Source organism: Fonsecaea nubica (assembly GCF_001646965.1).
Source record: "Fonsecaea nubica strain CBS 269.64 chromosome Unknown Scaff177, whole genome shotgun sequence".
In the NCBI taxonomy this organism is placed as follows: Eukaryota; Fungi; Ascomycota; class Eurotiomycetes; order Chaetothyriales; family Herpotrichiellaceae; genus Fonsecaea; species Fonsecaea nubica.
Window position 1 is genome coordinate 1 of NW_019173850.1, and position 21,914 is coordinate 21,914.

Consider the following 21,914-nt stretch of genomic DNA (forward strand, 5'->3'; position numbering starts at 1 on the left):
TCTACTCTGGTTCTCGTTCACGTGAGTCATAGTGCCTACTACTGTATGGTACTCTCGCTTTTTTTTTCAACGAGAGGACGGACACCGAGATCATGCATAGCTCCGTGGGTTCGGAGATGGGGATAAGGGACATGCTTTGCGCTTCTGGGCACTCCGTCGACCTCTTACTTCCCAACCTCGAATCACTTCCCCACCAAAAAAAAAAAAAAAAAATGGTCAACAATGCCATTGTCGTTCCCGTCGCCGTCCTGGCCGCCATATCCGTGGCCATGTTCATCTTCATCTGCTGGTGGTTCCCTCGCCACTACAAAAAGGGCGTGGAGCAGGACATGAACATCATAGACGACGAGCGCGCAGAGAGGGACGGCATCCACGTCGACATGAGCATGGGCCAGGTGCAGCTCGGCGAGGACGGCGCGCCGCGCAAGAAGACCTTGGAGGAACACATTGCCATTGCGAGGGAGCAGATAAGGCGGGCAGGTCATAACCCGTCAACAACTCCGTATTAAGCCACTCTCACAAACGGGAGGGAAAGACCATCGAGATACCCGCCTCGCACCTGTCAACGCAAACTCGGTCCAGAATATATCTCGAAGCAGCTACTGTCCCCCGACCTTACCGATGTAAAGCTGTTGGGAAACGGCGTTTTCACGGCGAGACAGATGGCCTCTCGCTTTTGCTATTCATACCATGGCAGCGGAGGGAGTGTGCCGTTCCACCTCTCGAAGGAACTCCACAACACAAATTTGAGCAGTCCTTGATGTCGCAGCAAACAGACATGCGACGTATTTTGGAGGGGATAACTTCAGCTTTGGAACCCACCTCTTTTCCTCAAGATGCATCTGTCCTCGGCGTTCAGCTTTCCAGCCATTTCTTTGGGAGGCGCTTGCGGTGTGAGGTTACCAGTCCCCAGATCCAATATCAAAGGCATCGAGGGAGTGATGTAGAATAGCAATTCGTAATGCGGAATTTCTGATCGTCCTTTGTCAAGATGAAAACTGTTGGACGCATCATAGTACTCGGTACATGATTCCCAGATGAATAGCAAGGGTCGAATACTGGTTGGGCATAGTAAATTGTCGCAACATGTTTGCTGCGTTTGCTCCATCATCCCAAGCGGCGCTACAAAAATTCCTTTTCCAGCCTGGCTTCGCTCTCTTATATGCCCATTTCGGGTAAGAAAGCCGCGCTACCGTACCCGCAACCCGCCAAGACAGTTCTGCCAGTGTCCCCGTCGAAAAAGTTGCAGGTTGTCCGAGTCGCGAAGCGAAGCCCTGTGTAGCTGCATGTTCTGGCCTGCGGTGATTGAATCTCTTCCACCAGTGTCTCGTTGACAATTCTATGATCTGAATCAGTGTCTAGCTCGCAATAGCCCTCAATATTCCCTGGACAATTCTGCTATTTGGCCGTGCCGCAGTGGATCTGAACAAACAACCCCCATCTTTAAATCGCGACAATGAACGGGGACAACTACTCCTCGAGAGGTGCCTTTACCCCGTGTACTTTGTCCCAGACACTTGCTGACCTCTTCAGATACGGGCCGCTCTCGGGAGCATCATGTACGTTATCCTGCCTCCTACTACCCCTTTGGGTGGCGACCATTGACTTGCTTCAGGGTACACGGTACGAACGAGATGACCGCAGAGATCGCGACCGGGACCGGAATCGAGATCGTGGCGAGCGTAGACGTTCAAGGTCTCCCCATCATCGCTCATCGCGGCGCGACTACGAAGCAGATACTTATTCCTCGAGTCGAGACTACCGGGCGCGCGAAAGGGAAGACAGACACGGCACGAGGCGAGACGACCGGGATTGGGACAGGGACAGAGGCCCGCGCCGCCGCGACGATGACAGGCCGCCCCGGAGAGACCGCGACCTGTTTGATGATCGCAGGGGAGGAGGCAACCGTGATCGCGATCGCACCGGACGAGAAGACCGAGATGAATTCGCTGCTCAAGCCCGCGGCCGCAAGAACAGTCCACCCCCAAAGAAAAGGGAGCCCACTCCCGACCTTACGGATATTGTCCCGATATTGGAGCGCAAGAGGAGAATGACGCAGTGGGACATCAAACCACCTGGCTACGAAAATGTCACCGCCGAGCAAGCAAAGATGTCCGGCATGTTTCCCCTACCCGGTGCCCCTCGACAGCAGCAGATGGACCCAACGCGATTACAAGCCTTTATGAACCAACCCTCGGGCGGCGCAAACTCCACGGCATTGAGACCTTCTAATGCGCGCCAGTCACGGCGATTGTTCGTCCACAACCTTCCCGCATCCGTCACTGAGGAGAGCCTGGTGGCCTTCTTCAACCTTCAACTCAATGGTCTAAACGTCATAAAGGGCAATGACGCATGCATACAAGCAAATATTGCTGAAGACAGGACTTTTGCGCTCGTCGAGTTCAAACAGGCCTCTGACGCCACAGTGGCGTTGGCTATGGACGGCATCACAATGGAAGAACATCATTCTGAGCTGAACGGCAATGGGACTGCCACTCCCAAGGGGTTGGAGATTCGACGACCCAAGGATTACATCGTTCCGTCTGCGGATGAGGGTGCATACACAGATGGCGAGATATCAACCGAGGTTCCGGACACTGCAAATAAACTGGCCATCACCAATCTCCCGCCGTTTTTGACGGATGATCAAGTCATTGAGTTGCTGAAAGCCTTTGGAGAACTCAAAGCGTTCGTTCTAGTGCGGGACAGTGATGCACAGGAATCAAGGGTAAGTTGGCACAGATCCCCCTTAATCACGCAACCTTCTGACGAATTACCAGGGCATCGCTTTCTGTGAATATACCGACCCATCCGTCGCCGGCGTGGCGATCGAGGGTCTCAATGGTATGGACCTAGCGGGTAACGCTATCAAAGTGACCCGCGCCAGTATTGGATACACACAGGCTGCTGGGTTGGAAATGGGCGTCAACGCTATGTCCATGTTCGCCGGTACTACCGCTGAAAATCTGGAGGACGGGCGAGTCCTACAACTATTGAACATGGTGACACCCGAGGAACTGATCGACAATGATGATTATGAAGGTGCGTCAAGCTGGAGGGCCAAGCCCATCTACCCGTCCATCCTTCTCCTACTTTGTCGTTACGGTGTCACAATGCTAACCAACCCCGTTCCATGTGTACAGAGATCTGCGAGGACGTAATGGAAGAATGCCAAAAGTACGGCAAGATCCTGGCCATGAAAATCCCGCGACCGTCGATGGGAAGTCGGCAGTCGGCTGGCGTGGGCAAGATCTTCATCAAGTATGAGGAACCGGAGTCTGCGAAGAAGGCGTTGCAAGCACTTGCCGGTCGCAAATTTGCTGACCGGACAGTTCTGACTACGTACTTTGACGAGGTATGTGCTGTATTCCCCGTGCAACCTTTGCCTGTGTTCCCCAAGTCGCCGGAAACCCAGTGCTAACTCTGTATGAACTTACAGGCGAGTTTCGACGTGAACGCCTGGTGATCGTGCTGGCCGCTGAGTCGATGTGGCCAATGCATGATGGATCAGCTCGACCGATTTGTCTGCCACTCTTCTCCCTTGATCGGTAGCCTTTGCGATCCGGCAACTGCAAATTGTATTTAACTAGTCGTTGGGACCGTTCAGGAATGACGAATCAATGACCCATCCTCAGATACTGTCGCTGATGGCCCCTTTGGCGCAAAATGACCTGGATTTTTGCCGACCTTTTGTGCTCATTCTGGCCTGAAGAAGGAGTCTCAGAAGTGGAAACTGACTCCCTATTCAAACAGTGACATAACTCGCAAGGATTTCTGAAGGACCATATCACCATTTGTTACTTTTTGGGCGCTGTGGCACCAGGGGTAGGGGGAGGGGCAGGCGGGACGAAAAAAGGATCTGTACCATTTCGCAAAGGAAAACGCGCACACACTCTCACGGTGACTGCGGTAGGGCAGGACAGCGCATCACACCCATTCTTGGTTCTTGATTTATGGGATCGAGGGCTCAGTTTGCCTGACGGCCTGCCTGCCTGACTGCCTGTTGCCCAAGCCAGGCTGACCGACTTGATTGATTAGACGGATGGGATCAAATGGCACATGGCACGACAACGTCGGAGGAGGGAGATCTATCATCTAACTCTTTGGGCCCTTTTTTTTTTTGTTTTTGTTCTTGACCTTTCTTTCGAGCACCACTGCACTGTACTTTTAACACATTATAACGAGAGAGGGAGACACACACAAAAGAAAAGGAAGAGTGAAAAGAAGAAAAAAGATAAAAGTTTTTTTTAGTTTTTTTTGTGACTACTTCCTCCACCGGTAGTACCTGTCTGGCTGGTGGCTGGCGAGCTGGGTATACAGACAGACATACATACGCATGTATCGCTATCGCTATCGCTATCGCTACCGCTACCGCTATGGGCATAACTCTATGATAGATACAGACACAGACACAGGTGCAGACTCTAACCAAAGAAAGACAAGAGGTCAGTACCAAGCAAGGTAGGAGCGAAAACGTCGAGTCTCATGTCGTGTTTATTCTCGGGTCCGGTCCAGCTGTCCAGGAGCAAAAAGTAGTACCCATCTATGTACCTCTCATTGTGTCTCCTCTGTCCCCACGAATACCTTCATCTATCTGCCCAAGTATCCTTGCTTGATGCTTCTCCCGTCTGATGACCATCCCCCGCCTTGGTACCCTCCCGATCGCTATTCCCCCCTTTGAATGCAACTAATTCTAGCCGTCGTGTCATTGCACTGTTCGTTTCGTCTCGTCCGATGTCTCGTGTTGACCCGTTCATGACAAGTTTCTTCTGATCGCGTGGCATTCCCCCTTGTCCCCTCTTCGTGCTTTCCACGCCCGCTCTGTATCTATGCCCGGCTTGCCTGCTGTACACGAAAGGGAAGGACGACCGATTCACCTCCACATAGGCCTCCTTGCACATGTATGTGAAATTTACTCATCGTCGAAAATTAACTTGGTAATCTTTCCCACTGCAATTGTCTGTCCTTGGTCTCTCAGTGTGAATCGTCCCAATTGTGGGTAGTCTTCGAATCTCTCGACGCAAATCTTGCCGCCACCGCTGGTCACCTGCAATCGCGCAATGATATTCTGTCCCTTTGCCGCAAATGGGGGCGGTTTTTTGCTCTTGCGTCCTGTCCTGGGTTCGAGCTTGTGAAGCAATGCGGCAAACGTGACTTCTTCCGTGGCCGCATGTACGTGGATGACACAGTTAAAGCCGGCAGAGAGAATGGATTTTAGCTCCACAATGTTGATCTGTGCCTCAAATTCCCGAACGCAGTGGACGAGACGCTTAGGCGAGCAGAGCACGAAGCCAGGTTGGATGTCTTCTTCCTCAATGCCTCGCAAGCGCATCCGCACCTGGTCACCGCAAGTAGCAAAAGCGACTTCATCTTCCGTCTCACCATAGAGGGCTGCGATGCCAACTTCCTCGCGGTTCGGCATCATGATCAAACTCGATGTCTTTTGAACCACGCCGGCTTCGATACGACCTTCAACCATGGTTCCCATGTCTCGGTATTTGGCTCCAATGGGCATCATAAAGGGCGCATTGATGTTTCGCTGAATCTTGGCCATGCCATCCAGGAATTCCAGTAGAGAGGGGCCTTTATACCAAGTGGCAATGTTAGGGGGGATGCGGTCTTTGACGTTAATGCCCGTTTGCGCCGAGATGGGCATGAAGGTCGAATCCAACCCAATTCTCTTCTTCAGGTACGGCTTCAGCTTGCCCACGATTTCATCGTAGCGTTCTTTGGACCATTCCACTGTAACGTCATCCATCTTGTTCACTGCCACGACTAGCTCTTTGGCACCGGTGGTTTTGATCAGCATGGCGTGCTCTTGTGTCTGTCCACCCTTTTCAAACCCGGTCTCGAACTCGCCCTTTCGAGCAGAGATGACCAAGATTGCTACGTCTGCTTGAGCCGCACCGCTAAGCATGTTCGGCACGTACGTTTTGTGACCCGGCGCATCGAGAATGGTGTATCTTCGCTTCTCGGTTTCGAAGAAGCCCCGGCCGACTTCGACCGTCTTTCCCTTGGCTCTTTCTTCTTTATTCAGATCCAATACCCAAGAGATGTACCAAGTTTCTCGCCCGGCGTCTTTGGCGTCTCGCTTATACTTCTCCAGCGTACGCTCATCAACCATACCCGTTTGGATGAGCACCTGGCCACCAAGCGTGGATTTGCCGGCATCGACATGGCCAATGAAAATAATGTTGACATGTTCCTTTCCGTACATCTCTTCCAGCACGGATGCGTCCACATCGGCGGTTTGTGATTGTGCCACTTCGTCGGCATTCCGTTGCTTCTTTGCATCTGCAGGTGTGGGAGAGGACTTCCCTGACGATGGGGCAGGAGATGTCTTCCCGCTCACTTTTTCGCCACTCTTCTCGACTGCTTTCGCCGCAGCAACTTTGGATCCGGCTTCGGCTTTTGAAGGGGCTGGTTCGTCCTTGGTAACGGGAGAGGCAGGTTTCTTAGGAGTCGCAGACGCCGACGATGGGACACCAATCGAAAGGACCTTTGCTTTAGGAGGAGCCACAGCAGCCGGTTGTGGCTTTGGTGCAGCGGCAGCAGGGGGCGCTTGAGCCTGAGTTACTGGAGCCGGAGCCTGTTGTGGTGTTGGCGCAGATGCCGGCTGGGTGTCCGTTCTCTTTGCAATGCTTATGGGAGCGCCTTGTCGGGGTTGGAAGCCTCCAGGTGTCTGATTGTAAGCGGCGAACTGGCCGCTATTGTAGCCTTGATTGTAGCCTTGCTGCTGTGGTGGCTGCTGTGGCTGCTGCTGCTGATATTGAGGATATTGATTGTATTGCTGGCCATACTGAGGGTATTGGTTGTAGCCTTGCTGTTGTCCATACCCGTAGTTTTGATATCCATTTTGTTGAAATGGCTGTCCTGGTTGAAATGTGGCAGCACCAGGCTGAAATGATGTGGCTCCAGGCCTGAAAGTGTTGGCATTTATGCTCATATTCTGTGTCCTCTTTGAAAGGTCTTCCTCTTGCGCGGCCGCGTCTTCCCAGGAATCAAAATTGCCCGCCATTTTCAAACGTGCCGAAAAATTTGACTGTTGAAATTTGGAAAAGGGCTCCTGTAGGAGGGAAAAGGCGTTAATAGCAGGCTGTGAGTCAAAGTTAGGTGGATGTTCAAGGATTGAGCCTGAGGGAGGAGACTGCGCTTTGGGGTTCCATTATTTGGAGGGGCATTTTTGGGTACGGGAATTTCCTTGGCAAGGCTGAGCTGCGATGATTTCACGGTCGGCAAGGCTGCAGTGTCGCGCTACCCAGATCCGCGAACAACAATGGTTTCCATCTGCGAGACAGACTTGTAATGATACTTAGGTATGTACACACATGCAGTATGCCCTACGCCTCGAGGACCACGTGCACCAACAAATGAGTGCTTGATACACGCGTCACTGCTGCAATAGGAGTCTGAAAGAACTTGGCACCAAGAACTGCCCTTATGCGTTATGCTCCCCTCTCTTTTTCTGCCTGACACTGCCATTTGTCCCCTGCTCCGAGAAAGTTGAAATTACGGTGGGAAGATCATATACTCCCCGCTGCAACGATGGATGTCTTCTTGGGGAAAGTGACCCAGCAGGCTATGAACTATGCCATACGTTCGGGAGTCACCATCACAGCGTCCTACGCGATCAGGCAGTCCGCCAAACTCCTCAACAGCACGCCGAAAAGCAATGTCCGGGACGAGCTGTATGCTCTGCAGCAACGACTCCAGCATAAAATTCGCATCGTCTCACCAGCAATTGACATGATCGAGCTGATCGCAGCACGAGGAAACACGTCGCTAGAGTCCGCTGTGGCCCTCACCAAGGAGCTGCGTCTGGAGATACAGTCCCTGGGACAACGACTAGCCAAAGCGGCGGACGCCTCCGAACAAGCAGCTCGGAAGACCGGTAGACTCGGTAGCCAAGCGAGGATACCAAACGAGGCGGAGCTGGCTCTGATTGTCAAGGACATCAAAAAGCTACTCGAGAGGATTGAGGATGCCGTCCCCTTGATCAACCTGGCCATCACCACCTCAGGCGCAAGTCTCTCAACCTCACTGCCTCAGTCTGTCTCTCCCTCACGACTTCTCCAGGCCAGCACCTTTCTCACAGCAGGCGACACCCAATACTCCATCTCTCCGAATAACGCTGTGCAAATCGGACCCACATTCACCCTTACCGTCTACATGCTATTTGCCGGCCACGATCGACCGCAGAACGAAGAAGAAATCCGAGAAACGACTTGGAAGGAGGTGATTCACAAAGCGAGGGTCAAGCTACGTCGGGTTCCCCTCGACGTCGTGCTCGGGACAGGTTCCGGGTCCGACGCCATTCCCTCCGCTCAGATATCTTCTTCTTCCCTCGTCCCGAACACGGAAACTGAGCTTCGTGGCTCAGCACCGAGTCTCCGCGCAGACGCCCGAGCAGATGAATACGCCTACCAGATGGTGATCATTGAAGACTTTGATGACGACCGTGTCCACGACTTTGAAGACGACCAGGCTCGCCCTGGCCCGTTCGACGACATAGGACTCGCTGGAATTCGGGAGATCATCCCCGTCCACGAGATATCGAAAATATTCTATGCGGACACGAGCAAAGTTTTGAACATTGGGAGTGATGCGGAGAGTAATCACCCAGTGTTATTGCTGAAGAGGGACGTGAATGCGTTCCCACCGAGACGAATGATTGAAAGAGACGGGCCGCTAGGCATTGAAGAACTCGACGCAGATGGCGAGCAGGCTCAAGACCTAGCAGCAGAGGTTCAGGAGCAGCAATATGTCGAAGAACAAATTGATGACCCCTGGCGCTTCCCACCGTCCCTGGACCCAGAATGGATCGCATTCGAGGTGTACATTGAATCCGAACCAAGCGACACCGAATCCGACATTGAAGGAGAAGCTGCTGATAACTACGGTAGCAAGGACGATGCGACGGACCAGCTCACAAGTTCGATGGCAAACGCGCACCTCACACCGCCCGCCCAGCCTGCGCCACAGTCCACCGCTCCGCCCTGGGCCAACTCCATCCGCACCTCGCTCTCGCTCCTCGAGCTCCTTTTGCGCCTCACCTCCCTGCAACAGTTCCAGCAACAGTCCCACCTCTCCATCACCGACGAACTGCTCACCTTCTTCCTGGAAGAAAGCGCCTCGACGGGTGCCGGCGGCGACGAGAAGTATCGGCAGGCACTGAGGACCGATGCGAGGAGGCGAGTCGGCTGGGATCCGTACGACGAGAGTCCAGTCAAGCGGCGGGGCGAAGAGTACCAGTACCAGAGTCGGGACTATGAAGGAAGCACTGGTCTGAGGAGTCCGCAGAGCGTGAGCGCGAGCCCCGCGGGAGACGGCCCGTGGGTCATGAGTTCGCCGCGGAGTGCTGGTGAACATCTCAACGGTCCGGGACGGGTCACGATGATGTCGAATAGTCCGTCGCCTGCGCCGTCGCCGATACAAACCCCCGGAAAGGCCGGGAGGGCTGCCTGGCTGAGAAGGGAGGGTGGTGAAAACAGGAAAGGAAGTCCGCTGCGGCCGCAGACCGCTCATACGGACGAGGGTATCGGGACGAGCCCTGCGAGTGCAACGAACAAGGACTGATCAAATCTACTGCCTCGTACTCCTAAAGGAGCGTCAGGGTGGGTAGAGGTTGAAAAACACAGGGAAACGGAAAAAAGACCTACGACTCTTGTCAAAGAGGGCCGGGGCGTAAAGAAACGACATCTATTTCGTCGGAACGCTGTACAAAAGTGTAAAGCATACTCTGAAGACAATGCTATGTGGCACTCCACATGGAATTTCTGGCCTCCTGACCCGCATAGTATTCAAGTGTTCTCTCGCTACATATCCTCTGAGATGGGTCGAGGACGGCATTCTGCCGTGCACAAAGGATCACTTGCTCCTCGAAGCGGTCCCATCGCGCCGTCGCGGAAATTTCCGGGCTGAAAGTGTTTGCTTTAGCAAACGTGTAGATCCCTGATCGTAATAATCGTGTTGGATAAACGGAGCGCGTACTTGCACAACATCCGCCACAAGAGAATCTGATGCAGGCTCGATTCCCAGGTCACTGGCGTGAATATTGCCTGTCACGCACATATTGTATGGCATAGTATGAGCGAGTATTTCATCAGCTCGGCGTGCTTGTGACATATGATTGTTTGTCAAGTTTAGATCCCAACATTGTCTCTGCAGCTCATCTGACCCCCATCGAGGCTCTGATCTGCATGATTTGTGCCCTCTCAGTCGGAGAAAATGAGTCGATCGTCCTCTGATCCATGGCGAGGACCTGTTGGATCATCTCTTGATGGGACAGCTGAGGTTGCGCGGCAGGCGGTTGCGGTGTCTGTTGTTGCATTGTCGCTGGAGGAAATTGCTGAGGAGGACGGGGAGGCATTTGGCCAGGCACCATGGGAGGTGGGAAGCCGGGGTATTGCTGTGGAGTGGCTTGCGGCGGAGGGATACTTGCTGGTTGAGGGGGTCTCGCGGCTTGTTCAACTACTTGCGCTAGCACCTTTGGATCCACCAGATTCATCAAGATCAGAGCCTGGAAAATGGCATAGGATAGTTGTGGTGCAGTCTTGAGCAGGGACGTGGCTCTTGCAGGATCTGAAATCGCCAGCGCCTTCATCTGAGTAAGAACGTCAAGTAGCTGTGGCGGCGGAAGTGTAGCAAGGGTTTGAGAAATGGCATCGGTTGCTCTGAGATTTGGGGGGAGATCAGTCCCTGGGGGCAGTGGAGGCAGAGCGTTCGGTCCGGTTTGTTGGTGTCCATCGCCCACAGTACCAGCAGTCTGCTCATAATTTGTTGGAACCGAGTCTTTCTCGTTGTTGTGAGGCCAGTCGACACGAATCTTGCGGCCATCGATCTCGAAATCATTCAAATTCCTAACTGCGCTTGCGGCCTGGTCGGCGTCCTGGAAGTCTGCAAAGCCGAATCCCTTTGATTTACCCGTGTCTGGGTTGGTCATCAATCTGAACTTGACGACTGTACCGACTTGGCTGAGGATCTTGACAATGTTTTCCTCGCTGAGATCTGAAGAATGTCAGTCATCTTGAAGGCACAAAGAAAGGGTTAAGAACTTACTGAAGGGTATATTGCCCACAAAGACGCTACGACTTTGTCCGGGAGCCATTTTAGATGCACGCAGTTTTGGGGTGTCTCAGGAAACTTGTCGTGTCGCAAAGATAGACGAGTCAAGGGATGTAGCTGGTGGTGGACGCGAGAGAGGCTCGTGCAGTGACATCCTGCCTCGCTGCGTACAAAGTTATGTAAAAGCGGCGCCAAGCTCTTGTTTCTCCGCAGCTCGAAAATGGAAAGCTTTCCTTGAATAGGCGCATCATCGACGCTGCCTACTAGCTCTGCACCCTGAAATACATCTCTCGTCCACAGATTTGCGTTCTTGACAAAGGCGCAAAGATGTCCTACGATCCAAGGGAGCACTTCCAGCAGATCCAGCGGACGCTGCAACAGCGCCGTGGTCAAGGCTTTGGCGGTCTTCCGGGAGGCGGCGCTGCAGGCAGAGGCATCTTCGCTTTGATCAGCCTGGGTGTTGCTGGCGTCGTTCTATCGAACTCTCTATTCAACGGTATCTCTCTCTGAATCTGACGGATATCAATATGTTCTGACGGCGTACAGTCGAGGGTGGTCACCGCGCCATCAAATACACAAGATTATCTGGTGTCTCCAAAGAGATCTACAATGAAGGTAGGGTCATGTTTGCCATTCCGTGTCGTCGCGGATCACTGATGCGGGACAGGCACCCATATTCGGATACCTTGGTTTGAGACACCGATCGACTACGATGTCCGAGCGAAGCCACGGAATGTCGCCTCTCTCACGGGAACCAAAGACTTACAGATGGTCAATATTACCTGCCGTGTCCTCTCACGGCCTCGCATTGAAGCGCTGCCACAAATTTATCGGACGCTCGGAACAGACTACGACGAGCGTGTTCTTCCCTCGATTGTGAACGAAGTGCTGAAAAGCGTGGTTGCGCAGTTCAATGCGAGCCAGCTCATTACCCAAAGAGAAAATGTTGCGAGATTGGTCAGGGACAACCTTACGAGGAGAGCGGCACGGTTCAACATTATGCTGGACGACGTTTCCTTGACGCACTTGTCCTTCTCACCAGAGTTCACAGCTGCGGTGGAGGCTAAGCAAGTTGCCCAACAGGAGGCACAGCGGGCTGCCTTTGTGGTCGACAAGGCGAGGCAGGAGAAGCAGGCAACTGTTGTTCGAGCGCAGGGTGAAGCCAGATCAGCAGAATTGATCGGCGACGCTATTAAGAAGAGTAGGAGTTATGTCGAACTGCGACAAATCGAAAACGCTCGCAATATTGCACAGATTCTACAGGAAGCTGGAGGGAAGAACAAGCTTTATCTTGATGCAGAGGGACTTGGACTCAATGTCCATGCCGGCGAGGAGGTTGCCTCGAAAAAATAAGACGATGACCATTCGTCCAGAAAACAGCTTTCTTACTGACAAGCCTGATTGTATATGCATATTCAACGGGAATAGTTATTTGGAGGCAGATGTAACAATTCTTCACTCGGGCAGATATTGACTCATTCCGCTTCTCTAATTCCTCTGCCTGAGCCGCTATCCTTCCAACTCTTCTTTTTCTCATAGTTGATTCGTACTAGTCACTCGCCTGGTTCTACTGTCCTCTGATTCGTGTGTCTGTCATACCGTTGCTGTACTGCCATTTTTGAGCATATTATGACGATCCTGAGACTCGTCAACCTGGGGAGCACTGGATCAGCGGCTGTTGCAATGTGTCTTCTCATAGACTCGTGGTTGCGCTGATGAATCCAATTGTTTTGCGTTCCTCCAAGCCAATGTGGCGCCCTCAATTGAGCTGTGTTTTGGATCGCCGGCTTTTTCAGATCTTGTATAACATCCACTATTCCAGCTCGTCAGGAGGGATCAAGGGCGACGCACGTCGAGGCTTTCCTGTAGCGCTTCTGCAGCCGAAACTGTGTCTGCTGTGGGCTGTCCGGATGGTTTCGATTGGCACTGACTCGGGATGAAATGTATCAGGAGATCTGCCAGCGGCTTTGGTATGAAGCTCCAGCTCGACACGTAGAAAGATTGCCCGTAGTGCAGTGAGAATCTCAGTGAAAAGACTCGCGCGAGACGCAGAGCATTCCATAGCCTGCCAAGGGGGAGACCGATCACCTACCTGCGGCGCCGCACGGTCAATAAAAGAAGATTTGACCACATGACCGCGCACCATTTGGTCCCTTTTCATCTCCTTCAACTGACTTGCACTCTCCTTTCCATCTCATCCTTCAGACATCCTGCACTGCTACTACAGCTGTAGTAGCAGTGCAGGATGTATACCACTAGACAGCGCCTGGCAGTATCACCATGTCCAAAAGAAAGCCAGACCTCTCTTTCACCCCTTGCTTCGATTCATCCCTGCTTGACCGAGAGGCAGCAGGGCGGCCGACTTCTTCGAACTTGACTGCGACAACAACCATCATCGGTCATCTCCTGAACTCCTTCCCACAGATGCCGATCGTCGCCATGGTCAGCTCCCTGTCGACCCTCATCGAAGCAAGCCGCCAGTAGGCGGTGCAAACTGATTAGTATATAAAAATATGGTCGCAACCAACACCTCGTCCACTGTGAGTGTTGCCTATCAAGAACCCTTGATAGCATTTCAATCAGCTAATGTCCTTCAAGGTCCAATATCGTCTGTCCTTCCGTCATCCGTCGTCTGTCATCTCACCTCCAAATCAAGGCTGGTCGTGTCTTCTGTCTCCAAAAAGCTGCCAAGGGATCCACATCAATGTCAAAAAGAACCGCAACGGCACAAACAATCTCGGCGTCCATCTCATCAAGCTCTGCAACGAACCTCTGCACTCTGGGATCGAGTACATGATGCATTGTCGTCCATTGCTCTTCGGTCTGCCTCTGCTGCCTCTGCTGTCTCGGTTCCGCCGGCAGCTGAAAGGCGGTAGTGGCTGTCCTTGAACCCCCCGGAATGCTCAAAGAGATCTACCCAGTACCAGGGGAAGCTGTCGGCCTGGGTGTCGAGTGAATCGGGCTTATCATCGTCGAAAATGCTGGCATTCCGTACAAGTCGTGCCCCATCATGGAGTCTTCAACTTTTCTGGCGTCAAGATTCCATCACGCTAAATCTGTATGGGCGGTGTGTGCTCGCAAAGAATTCCCTCGTCGTGATGGTGTTTGCTCTCTCCAACATCAAGCAATCAAGGTCGACACCGTGCTTTCTGGCCACGAAAAAGGATCATCTGCCACTTAGACACCAACTTGCCCAGGAACTTACCAAGATGTGTGCATCAAGCCATCGCCACGCCGCCTCGGAAGCCTGGATAGATGAGATGAAGAATCGCAGCCACGGTTGATGAATTCAAGATGCAAAGGCGTCTGCGTGCACAAGAAAAGAATGAAGTGACGGTCTAAGGTCATGTTATTCAATCGCAGCGCCGAGAGAAAGCTCTTCTTTGATGCTTGGCCGACAAACTGCATCCCGGGGCGGAGCGTAGAGCACAAAGCACGACCCACGCATCTTCAATTCCAAAATGAAATTCGCTCCTCACCTCTTCAGACTCAGTCGTTGCAAACATCATCCCAAAGACAGCACCATCTACACTCCATCCTTGCAGCATCCTGTCTGGCCTTCTCGATCAACGTCCTGGAGAGTCTTCCTTCCTCTGGCGAAAACATTGTCCACTTCTACTTTCATTGCGTTGCCTCACAGTTGGGACCTCCTCCTGTCAAGACACGATCATACGAGGTTTCACCATCAAACGCACAGCAAGTACCTGCAGCCATCAAGACGTTCCAGCATCATCGAACTCCTCTTATCCAGAACATCCTACAGCCTTCTTGCAGTCTTGGTAGCAGTCAATCTCTTGTGGCTCAGCTCAAATATCTCGCCATAAACATCACTAGATTGTGAGTTGCTTCCAGACTGAATTGATGTTTACGAAACTAACCTATGTAGTCCCCGCAAAGCTCTTCCATCACCAGACATCTCACACACGATCCTGCCAGCCTGCCAGACTACCAGGCGTTGCCTGTACTTTGGAACTCCTGCAGCGAAGGCTCTGGCCGCATTTCAACTTTGCTCTTGGAAGTTGCCGCCGTATTGGAAGTTCCTGAAGACAAGCCTCCGGGTCATAGCACAATCAAGACAAATTTGCAATAGTGGCTTCTCGTGTACAAGATGGATTCTCACCAATCCCATGACAACAACACCACTCATGTTGCGCAAGCCCAAGGTCCTGACTCTGTTCAGCCAGGGAGCAGTGTGAACACTCAAGCCGCCGCCGGCCAGGCTGCTGTCTCTCATGCGTTGCCCGCGTCGATGCTTACACAGTCTGCAAGTGACTCCGACAGCAGCAGATCAGAATCACCTGAGATCCAAACAGGCAAGAGAGGTGCGAAGGCACGTGGTGAAGTGCTAGAAGTTTCTCCTGGGAAGTATGCCAGATACAATCCTGTAACAAAGGTGTGGAAGACGTCGATCAAACTTCAGGATGGAGACTCCACAGAATCTCGGCTCTCCAAAAAGCCAATCTACGAGGGTCTTGAACTCGCCCCTTTAGACTCGGCCAAATCGGCAGCTGCGCAAAGTGCTGACCAGAGACAAATGTCAAAGCCGGGACAAAGCGAACTTGCTGTGCTTCGGAGCACCTGCATTACTAGTGATGGCAGAGGCTCAACGACCGATCCCGTCGTACAGGCTCTGAGACGTGATTCAGCCAGTGGAGACTTACCTCAAGAAGAAGGCAACCAAGCAGCGCCCGCCACCGGAGCCAACAAGGATGACAATGATGATGCTCACCAGAGGGTTATTCGAACGACTGGAGGCAGCTGCCTTGACACTTCCGCTGCGCCTTTGTCAGACATCTACCGCATTTTCGACCTTATCACTGAGCGTGCTGTGAGCGAAGGACTGCTAGATGCCTGCAAACCCTTTGGAGATGGGGGCTTCAGAGTACTCACCATGTGCTCCGGCACAGAAAGCCCATTTGTCGCTATGGATCTGGTTCGAAAGTCTTTGACATCGCGAGGGGATGGTGACAAATTCAAGTATCAGCATCTTGGGAGTGCCGAGATCGAGCCTTTCAAGCAAGCCTTCATCGAACGAAACTTTAGTCCACCTGTGATCTTCCGGGACGTAACGGAGTTCGGACCCCATGCGCAAAATCCAGACAATGAGGACTATCTGCCGGTCACAGCGTACGGAGGGCGCTACACACCTCCCCACGACGTTCACATCTTGGTGGCTGGCTCCTCTTGCGTGGACTACTCCGCTTTGAACAGCACTAAAGGAGAGTGGAAAGGACAGCGCGGCGAAGGCGAGTCCGCTAAGACCTTGGATGGTATTGGAGCATATGCCAAGATGTACAAGCCAACCATCATCATAATTGAGAACGTGGAGGGAGCTCCATGGAACGAGATCAAAATCTTCTGGCGCAAGAAAGGGTACGAGTCTGTGGCCGTCAAGCTGGATTCGCTCGATTATTATCTTCCACAAACGCGGAATCGAGGATATTTGCTCGGCATTAACATCGAGCGAGCTCAAGAAATAGGGTTTGACATCGAGGAAGCCCACAAGCGATGGGTCATGTTGATGGCTCTTTTCCAACGCCGTGCATCGTCGCCATATTGCGACTTCATCTTCAGCGACGACGACCCGCGTCTACACCTTTCCAAGTACACTAGCGAGGACAGCAAAGCAAGACCTTCTTCGCAGGATTGGGTCAATTGTCGCAAACGCCATGTGGCCGCACGCGTGCAAGATGGACTGGGAATTGGCACACCATTTACCAACCGCCGTGGGAATACGGAACCAAAACTAGACGATTATGCCGACCAGACCTGGGCGATGATCCAATCCAGGAGGATCCTAGATGTTCTTGATATCCATCTACTCAGCAATGTGTCTAAGCGGGGCTACGATATGACATACAAGCACAGAAATATCAATGTGTCACAGAATATCGACCGCGACACAGATAGGCGCCAGTGGGGTGTCGTTGGATGCGTTACGCCTTTTGGCTGCCTGTTTGACACTCGACGAGGCGCTCCGTTGGCTGGAGCCGAGATACTCTCATTGCAAGGATTCGCGATCAAGGAGCTCGACCTACAGAAGCACAATTCAAGACAGTGCCAGGATTTGGCCGGAAACGCAATGTCGACAACAGTCATCGGAGCAGCGATGCTGAGTGCGGTCATTGCCTGTGACAAGACTTCTGGGACGGGGCCTAGCATATTTCCGGCGTACGTTGACCAGACACTAGGCGAAAGTGAAACACCTCGCCATCGTCCTTCAGAAAATACCACTGAGCAAGCCTTGGAAGCGGCGATTGAAAAGGACAGTCTCGAACACATTGTCGAAACTTGGACGAGTGCTCATGATGCAAAATCTCTAAGCGACATCGTCCGTCTCGCTGTGGACCTCCAACCGCTGTGTCATTGCGAGAGCCTTCATCGGCGCAGCAGACACGAGATATTGTTTTGTCCAGAGTGCTATTACACATGCTGCAAGGGTTGTAGCAGAAACACGCATGGGCATCAAAGATTGAGCCGTCTAGCGATCCCACAAGAAGACCGTCCCCTGGCGAACACATTTGTGAACCACCTGGTTGAGCTACTCCCTCCAGTCCTGCAGAATCGACGCCCAGATGACCTAACACAGTTGTTCAACAACGACGTCTTCGAATCGACAAGGGAACGAATCTTGGAAGCACTTGGAAGTCAGGTGCAATTCCACAAGATCAAATTTGAAGGTTCTTGGAAGGCCGTGTACGAGTCAAGCAGCTGCCGCCTGGAGCTCGAGTTTGTCCAGAAGCGCTATCTCCGTGATCCATGTTCGGACCAAGAGCAATCGGACAAACAGCACCTCCATCTAGACGCCACGCCCACATGGGTACTATTCGCCAAAGCTCCAGAAGAGGAACCAGCAAAGAGCGCGATGCGAGATTTGTTCCGATACCCCATGGCCAGAATGTACCCTCTTGCGAACCTCTTTGAAGGAGTATGGGAATATTGGGACGGACAGTCGAAAAACTTCACGCTTCATGTCACCAGCAAAGGTGAACAAGTCAAATCATGGGAGCAGAATCTAGGCATCCAGACCGAACCGTTTGCTTCGCTAAATGCATTCTCAACTCTCGAAGTCCGACCAAGCGATTCTTCCCAAGGGGTACAGTCCTCAGTGCTTGATGGAGTCATCGGGGAGTACAAGCTGCTCCAGAAGTGTCCTGCTCCAAGCGGCACTTTGCACAGAAGAGTAGGCCAGTCGCCTTCGGAGGCACCAACCTTTCTGTTCCTGAATGCCGGCGCTCTGACAGACGCATACCTTGATCGTGTTGTCTTCTCAACTCAGCCATCTCGTCGAGACCTCAATGACGACAGAGCAGTTCTCGTGAGCATTGACGCCCCCTGGAGACCTCTCGCTACAGCCGAGCTGGCCGCAGGCATGGAAATCAACTGTGAGATGGTGAACCGATGGTCAAACTCCCAAGGGCAGAGTCTGCAGATACCAATCCACGAGAACACCATCCACAAATGGTGTCAGACTTCAAACGCTAGTCTTATATCTACTGACGGCTGTGGCCAGAGTCACTCAACAATTCTGCTGTTGGACTTGACCTTTGACACGAATGCCGTACAAAGATTGCAGTACCGTCGAGATCTCTGTGTTGACTTGGAACGGCAACCTGAAGCATTAAGCGAATTTGGCTGGATTGCGTCTCATGCAGCCCGAATCCCTCAATTGAACAAGGGTTGGCAACGCATCAACGACCTCGAGATGACCATATGCACGGAATGTTCCCCTTCACCACCCTCACTCAAGTGGATCGTGAAAAGTTTGAAGGCCAGTGAGAAGGTTGTCGCCCTGGAGAGTCCACTAGAGGCAGCTAAGTATGAACGCCTTCTGAAAATGAGACCTAAGGCAGGACTTGCACTCTTGCAGACGCTCGACGACAAAGTTGTACTGAATGTTATGGTCAACGTCAAGACATTGGCTCACCGCGCTGTCGCACAGCTAGCGAATCCTGACCAGACTATTCCTGCTTTCAAATCTCTGGAATGGCGACTAGATTCATACGACCGCTTCGCTCCTCCGCGAGAGTTTGTTACACCACAGCTATTGTCAAATGAGCAAGACCAAGTCGACCCGCAAATCAACATCGACTTACACCTCAAGCGCCAATTGTGGCCTACTCAATCCCGCGCTCTTGCTTGGATGTACTCTCAAGAAAACAGTCCGCCACAATGGGATGAAATGTCTTTGGTCGAGTCTTGCCTGCCCGCTCTAGGATGGAGACTTGAAACAAAGGCTCTCCTACCAAAAACTGAAGTTCGCGGTGGCATTATCGCCGACGAAGTGGGGGGAGGAAAGACCACCACTTCTCTTGCATTGGTCGAGCTAGACTATGAACGGTCTTCGACAGCATTCAAACCTGACTCTCATGATCCGACAAAATTTCAGTCTGACGGGACGCTGATATTGGTGCCAAAAAATATCGTCAAGCAATGGGCGTCTGAGATCGCAAAAACTCTGGATTGGAAAGAACTCACCGCGAGTAACACAAGGTCGATTACAGGGCCATATTACATCGTCGCCGAGTCAGTAAAGCAGCTACAGGCTTATTCTCACGAGCAAATCCGTTCAGCACGACTTATCCTAGCCCCATGGGACATGTTCAACGACACTGAGTATTGGACCTATTTGCGCTTGATTGCTTGCTCTCCATGCTTTCCAAACGATCCTGGCCGTGCTTTTCAAGAGTGGCTGAGTGTGGCTTTGTCCAATCTAGGTTTGTGTGTCGAGGGGTTGCGCGAAGACCAGGCCAAGTTCTGGACCAGATGGGCTGAAGTCAGATCGACAACAACTGCCGAATCCAAATATGAGCGATTTGAAGGATATGTGACGCGAGCGACCAACAAAGCCGCCATCAAAGCAGAACAAGAAGCTAAGCGGAAGAAGAAGGCCGAGAAAGCTGCAGAAGCCAATAATGAAGATGATCAAGCGGAAGAAGACAACGCACCCAAGAACCCTAAATCTCGGTCAAGGACCGACACAAACAACGATCAGACTACAGCTAAGCAACTGCAGATGACAGCTGAAGAGGTTCTCAGTGAGGAACTGGCTGCTTTTGAGACAAAAGGGAAAATTCCTGTTCTCCTGCACATGTTCGCATTCCGAAGACTTATTGTGGATGAATTCACCTATATCCACGGCGAGACAATGCTGGCGCTTCTGCAACTTGATGCCTCTGCAAGATGGCTGCTTTCCGGGACACCACCGATTCACGATTATGATAACGTGAATACCATGGCAAAACTGTTGGGGACGCAGATCGCGGCTTACGATGAGAAGGAAGGCAAGTTTGGATTTGGAATAGATCGAACCAAGATGATCAGAGACCGATCCGACGCACAAGAATTCCACTCATATCAAAACATCGCTTCGCCGGCATACAAGGAACAGATATATGGACTTGCACACGAGTTTTCGTCAAAATTCATTCGGAAGAACCAGATTTCAAAAGAAGGTCTTGTGAGGCAAAGAATTCACTACACATTTCTGCCTACTCCTTCCGAGTTAATCACACATGCGGACGTCAAGCCACTGGCAATGGATCCAGATCGAACATTCAACAGAAAGACCATCAAAACAAAGATCGTAGCGACTTCGGAAGAACCTAAGACTCTCCAGTTGCTAACGACCATGGTCGACCAAACGAGCGGACCGATCGAGGCCCAGTTGTGCTCGAGTTTGATGCTGGAAACTGTCCAAAGTGTGGAGGCCGAGACAAACGGCCAGAGTGACGAAGAGGTGTTGAAGACCCTCATTGGAGTCGAGGTGCAAAGACTGACCAACCTGGTCAACGAACAAAGACGGTTCGTTCTGCACAGATCTCAAAAACTCTTGCAAGTCCTGCGAGAACTCTCCTTTCTCAAGGACACGGTGGAAGAATCGGCGGCAGCAAGTTTTGCCAGTTTCATGCAGAACGCCGCCAATGGCAACTTGGCCGACACCGTGGCCGTCGAGATTGTGAAGCTCCTCCTCGACTACTCGCAGGAGAACCCTCTGGCGCCCGGTCGTCTTCTTTCAAAGTCCGGCGGTGGCCAGACCTCATTCACGTTGGATGAGGTCCAAAAGGCCGCCGTCGGCACGAAGGAAGTCGACTTGCGGATGGCCATGGTGGAGACCCACCTGGAGGTTCTCCTGCGAGGACTTCGTCGACTGCGTTTTATGGGTGTCGTGGTGGACTCCTTCGAGGGCACTTCGCCTTCGGGCGAATGTTCGACATGCGGCAAGACGCCGTTACACAAGGCAGGGCTTTCGGTCGCAACCCAATGCGGCCACCTCCTGTGCGAACTGTGTCTCTCGAAGGAGTGCTGCGAGTTCCGGGCGGCTGGAGACGTCATTCCAGTCAACCTTTTCGAACTCCGCACGACCTCAGGGGCTCCCGGCTCGGTGACCGGGGCCAGAATGCGGCTCGCCGTGGCCATCGCTAAGACGGCCACCCAGGAAGGAGACTCGGTCCTGGTGTTTGCCCAGTTCGAGGGCATGAAACGCGCCTTTGTCAAGGCGTGCCGCGCAGCAGACATTGTCTGCTACGACGGCTACCAGGGCGCTTCGGCGCGGGCGGCTGTGGAGAACTTCCGGCAGGGGAAGGAGCCTGGCGTCCTTGTTCTCAAGGTCGACAGCCCTGACGCTGCCGGTTGGAACCTTCAGGTCGCCAACCATGTCATCTTTCTGGCGCCCTTTGTGGCGGGCGAGGAGGAGCGGAAGGCCACCATGGCCCAGGCAATCGGTCGGTCATGGCGACCAGGTCAGAAAAAGGACGTTCGCGTCCATTTTCTGACCGCCTTGACGACCATCGAGCCGGGCATGGTGGTCTGGGAGGACGAGTAGGGAGGGGGGGGGGGAAGGGGGGAGG

At 52.7% G+C, this 21,914-nt stretch overlaps 6 protein-coding genes across 6 annotated transcripts; 4 read left to right on the plus strand and 2 right to left on the minus strand.

Annotated features, from left to right (window-relative positions):
* Nucleotides 1-212: 212 nt before the first annotated feature.
* AYO20_11654 (hypothetical protein) lies at nt 213-3,466 on the plus strand (the record flags this gene model as incomplete). Its single annotated transcript, XM_022649876.1, has 6 exons — nt 213-480; nt 1,534-1,559; nt 1,616-2,728; nt 2,781-3,042; nt 3,144-3,355; nt 3,440-3,466. 6 exons carry the CDS (start codon nt 213-215, stop codon nt 3,464-3,466), a joined length of 1,908 nt encoding a protein of 635 aa, XP_022494144.1.
* A 1,446-nt stretch (nt 3,467-4,912) lies between these two features.
* AYO20_11655 (hypothetical protein) lies at nt 4,913-7,018 on the minus strand (the record flags this gene model as incomplete). Its single annotated transcript, XM_022649877.1, has 1 exon — nt 4,913-7,018. The coding sequence occupies one exon, from the start codon at nt 7,016-7,018 to the stop codon at nt 4,913-4,915; it is 2,106 nt and encodes a 701-aa protein (XP_022494145.1).
* A 527-nt stretch (nt 7,019-7,545) lies between these two features.
* Nucleotides 7,546-9,576, plus strand: AYO20_11656 (hypothetical protein; the record flags this gene model as incomplete). The annotated part of the gene is made up of 1 exon (XM_022649878.1): nt 7,546-9,576. The coding sequence occupies one exon, from the start codon at nt 7,546-7,548 to the stop codon at nt 9,574-9,576; it is 2,031 nt and encodes a 676-aa protein (XP_022494146.1).
* Nucleotides 9,577-10,168: 592 nt separating this feature from the next.
* AYO20_11657 (hypothetical protein) lies at nt 10,169-11,107 on the minus strand (the record flags this gene model as incomplete). The annotated part of the gene is made up of 2 exons (XM_022649879.1): nt 10,169-11,007; nt 11,059-11,107. The coding sequence occupies 2 exons, from the start codon at nt 11,105-11,107 to the stop codon at nt 10,169-10,171; spliced, it is 888 nt and encodes a 295-aa protein (XP_022494147.1).
* Nucleotides 11,108-11,391: 284 nt separating this feature from the next.
* Nucleotides 11,392-12,417, plus strand: AYO20_11658 (hypothetical protein; the record flags this gene model as incomplete). Its single annotated transcript, XM_022649880.1, has 3 exons — nt 11,392-11,560; nt 11,611-11,679; nt 11,732-12,417. 3 exons carry the CDS (start codon nt 11,392-11,394, stop codon nt 12,415-12,417), a joined length of 924 nt encoding a protein of 307 aa, XP_022494148.1.
* A 2,755-nt stretch (nt 12,418-15,172) lies between these two features.
* Nucleotides 15,173-21,889, plus strand: AYO20_11659 (hypothetical protein; the record flags this gene model as incomplete). The annotated part of the gene is made up of 1 exon (XM_022649881.1): nt 15,173-21,889. The coding sequence occupies one exon, from the start codon at nt 15,173-15,175 to the stop codon at nt 21,887-21,889; it is 6,717 nt and encodes a 2,238-aa protein (XP_022494149.1).
* Nucleotides 21,890-21,914: the final 25 nt, after the last annotated feature.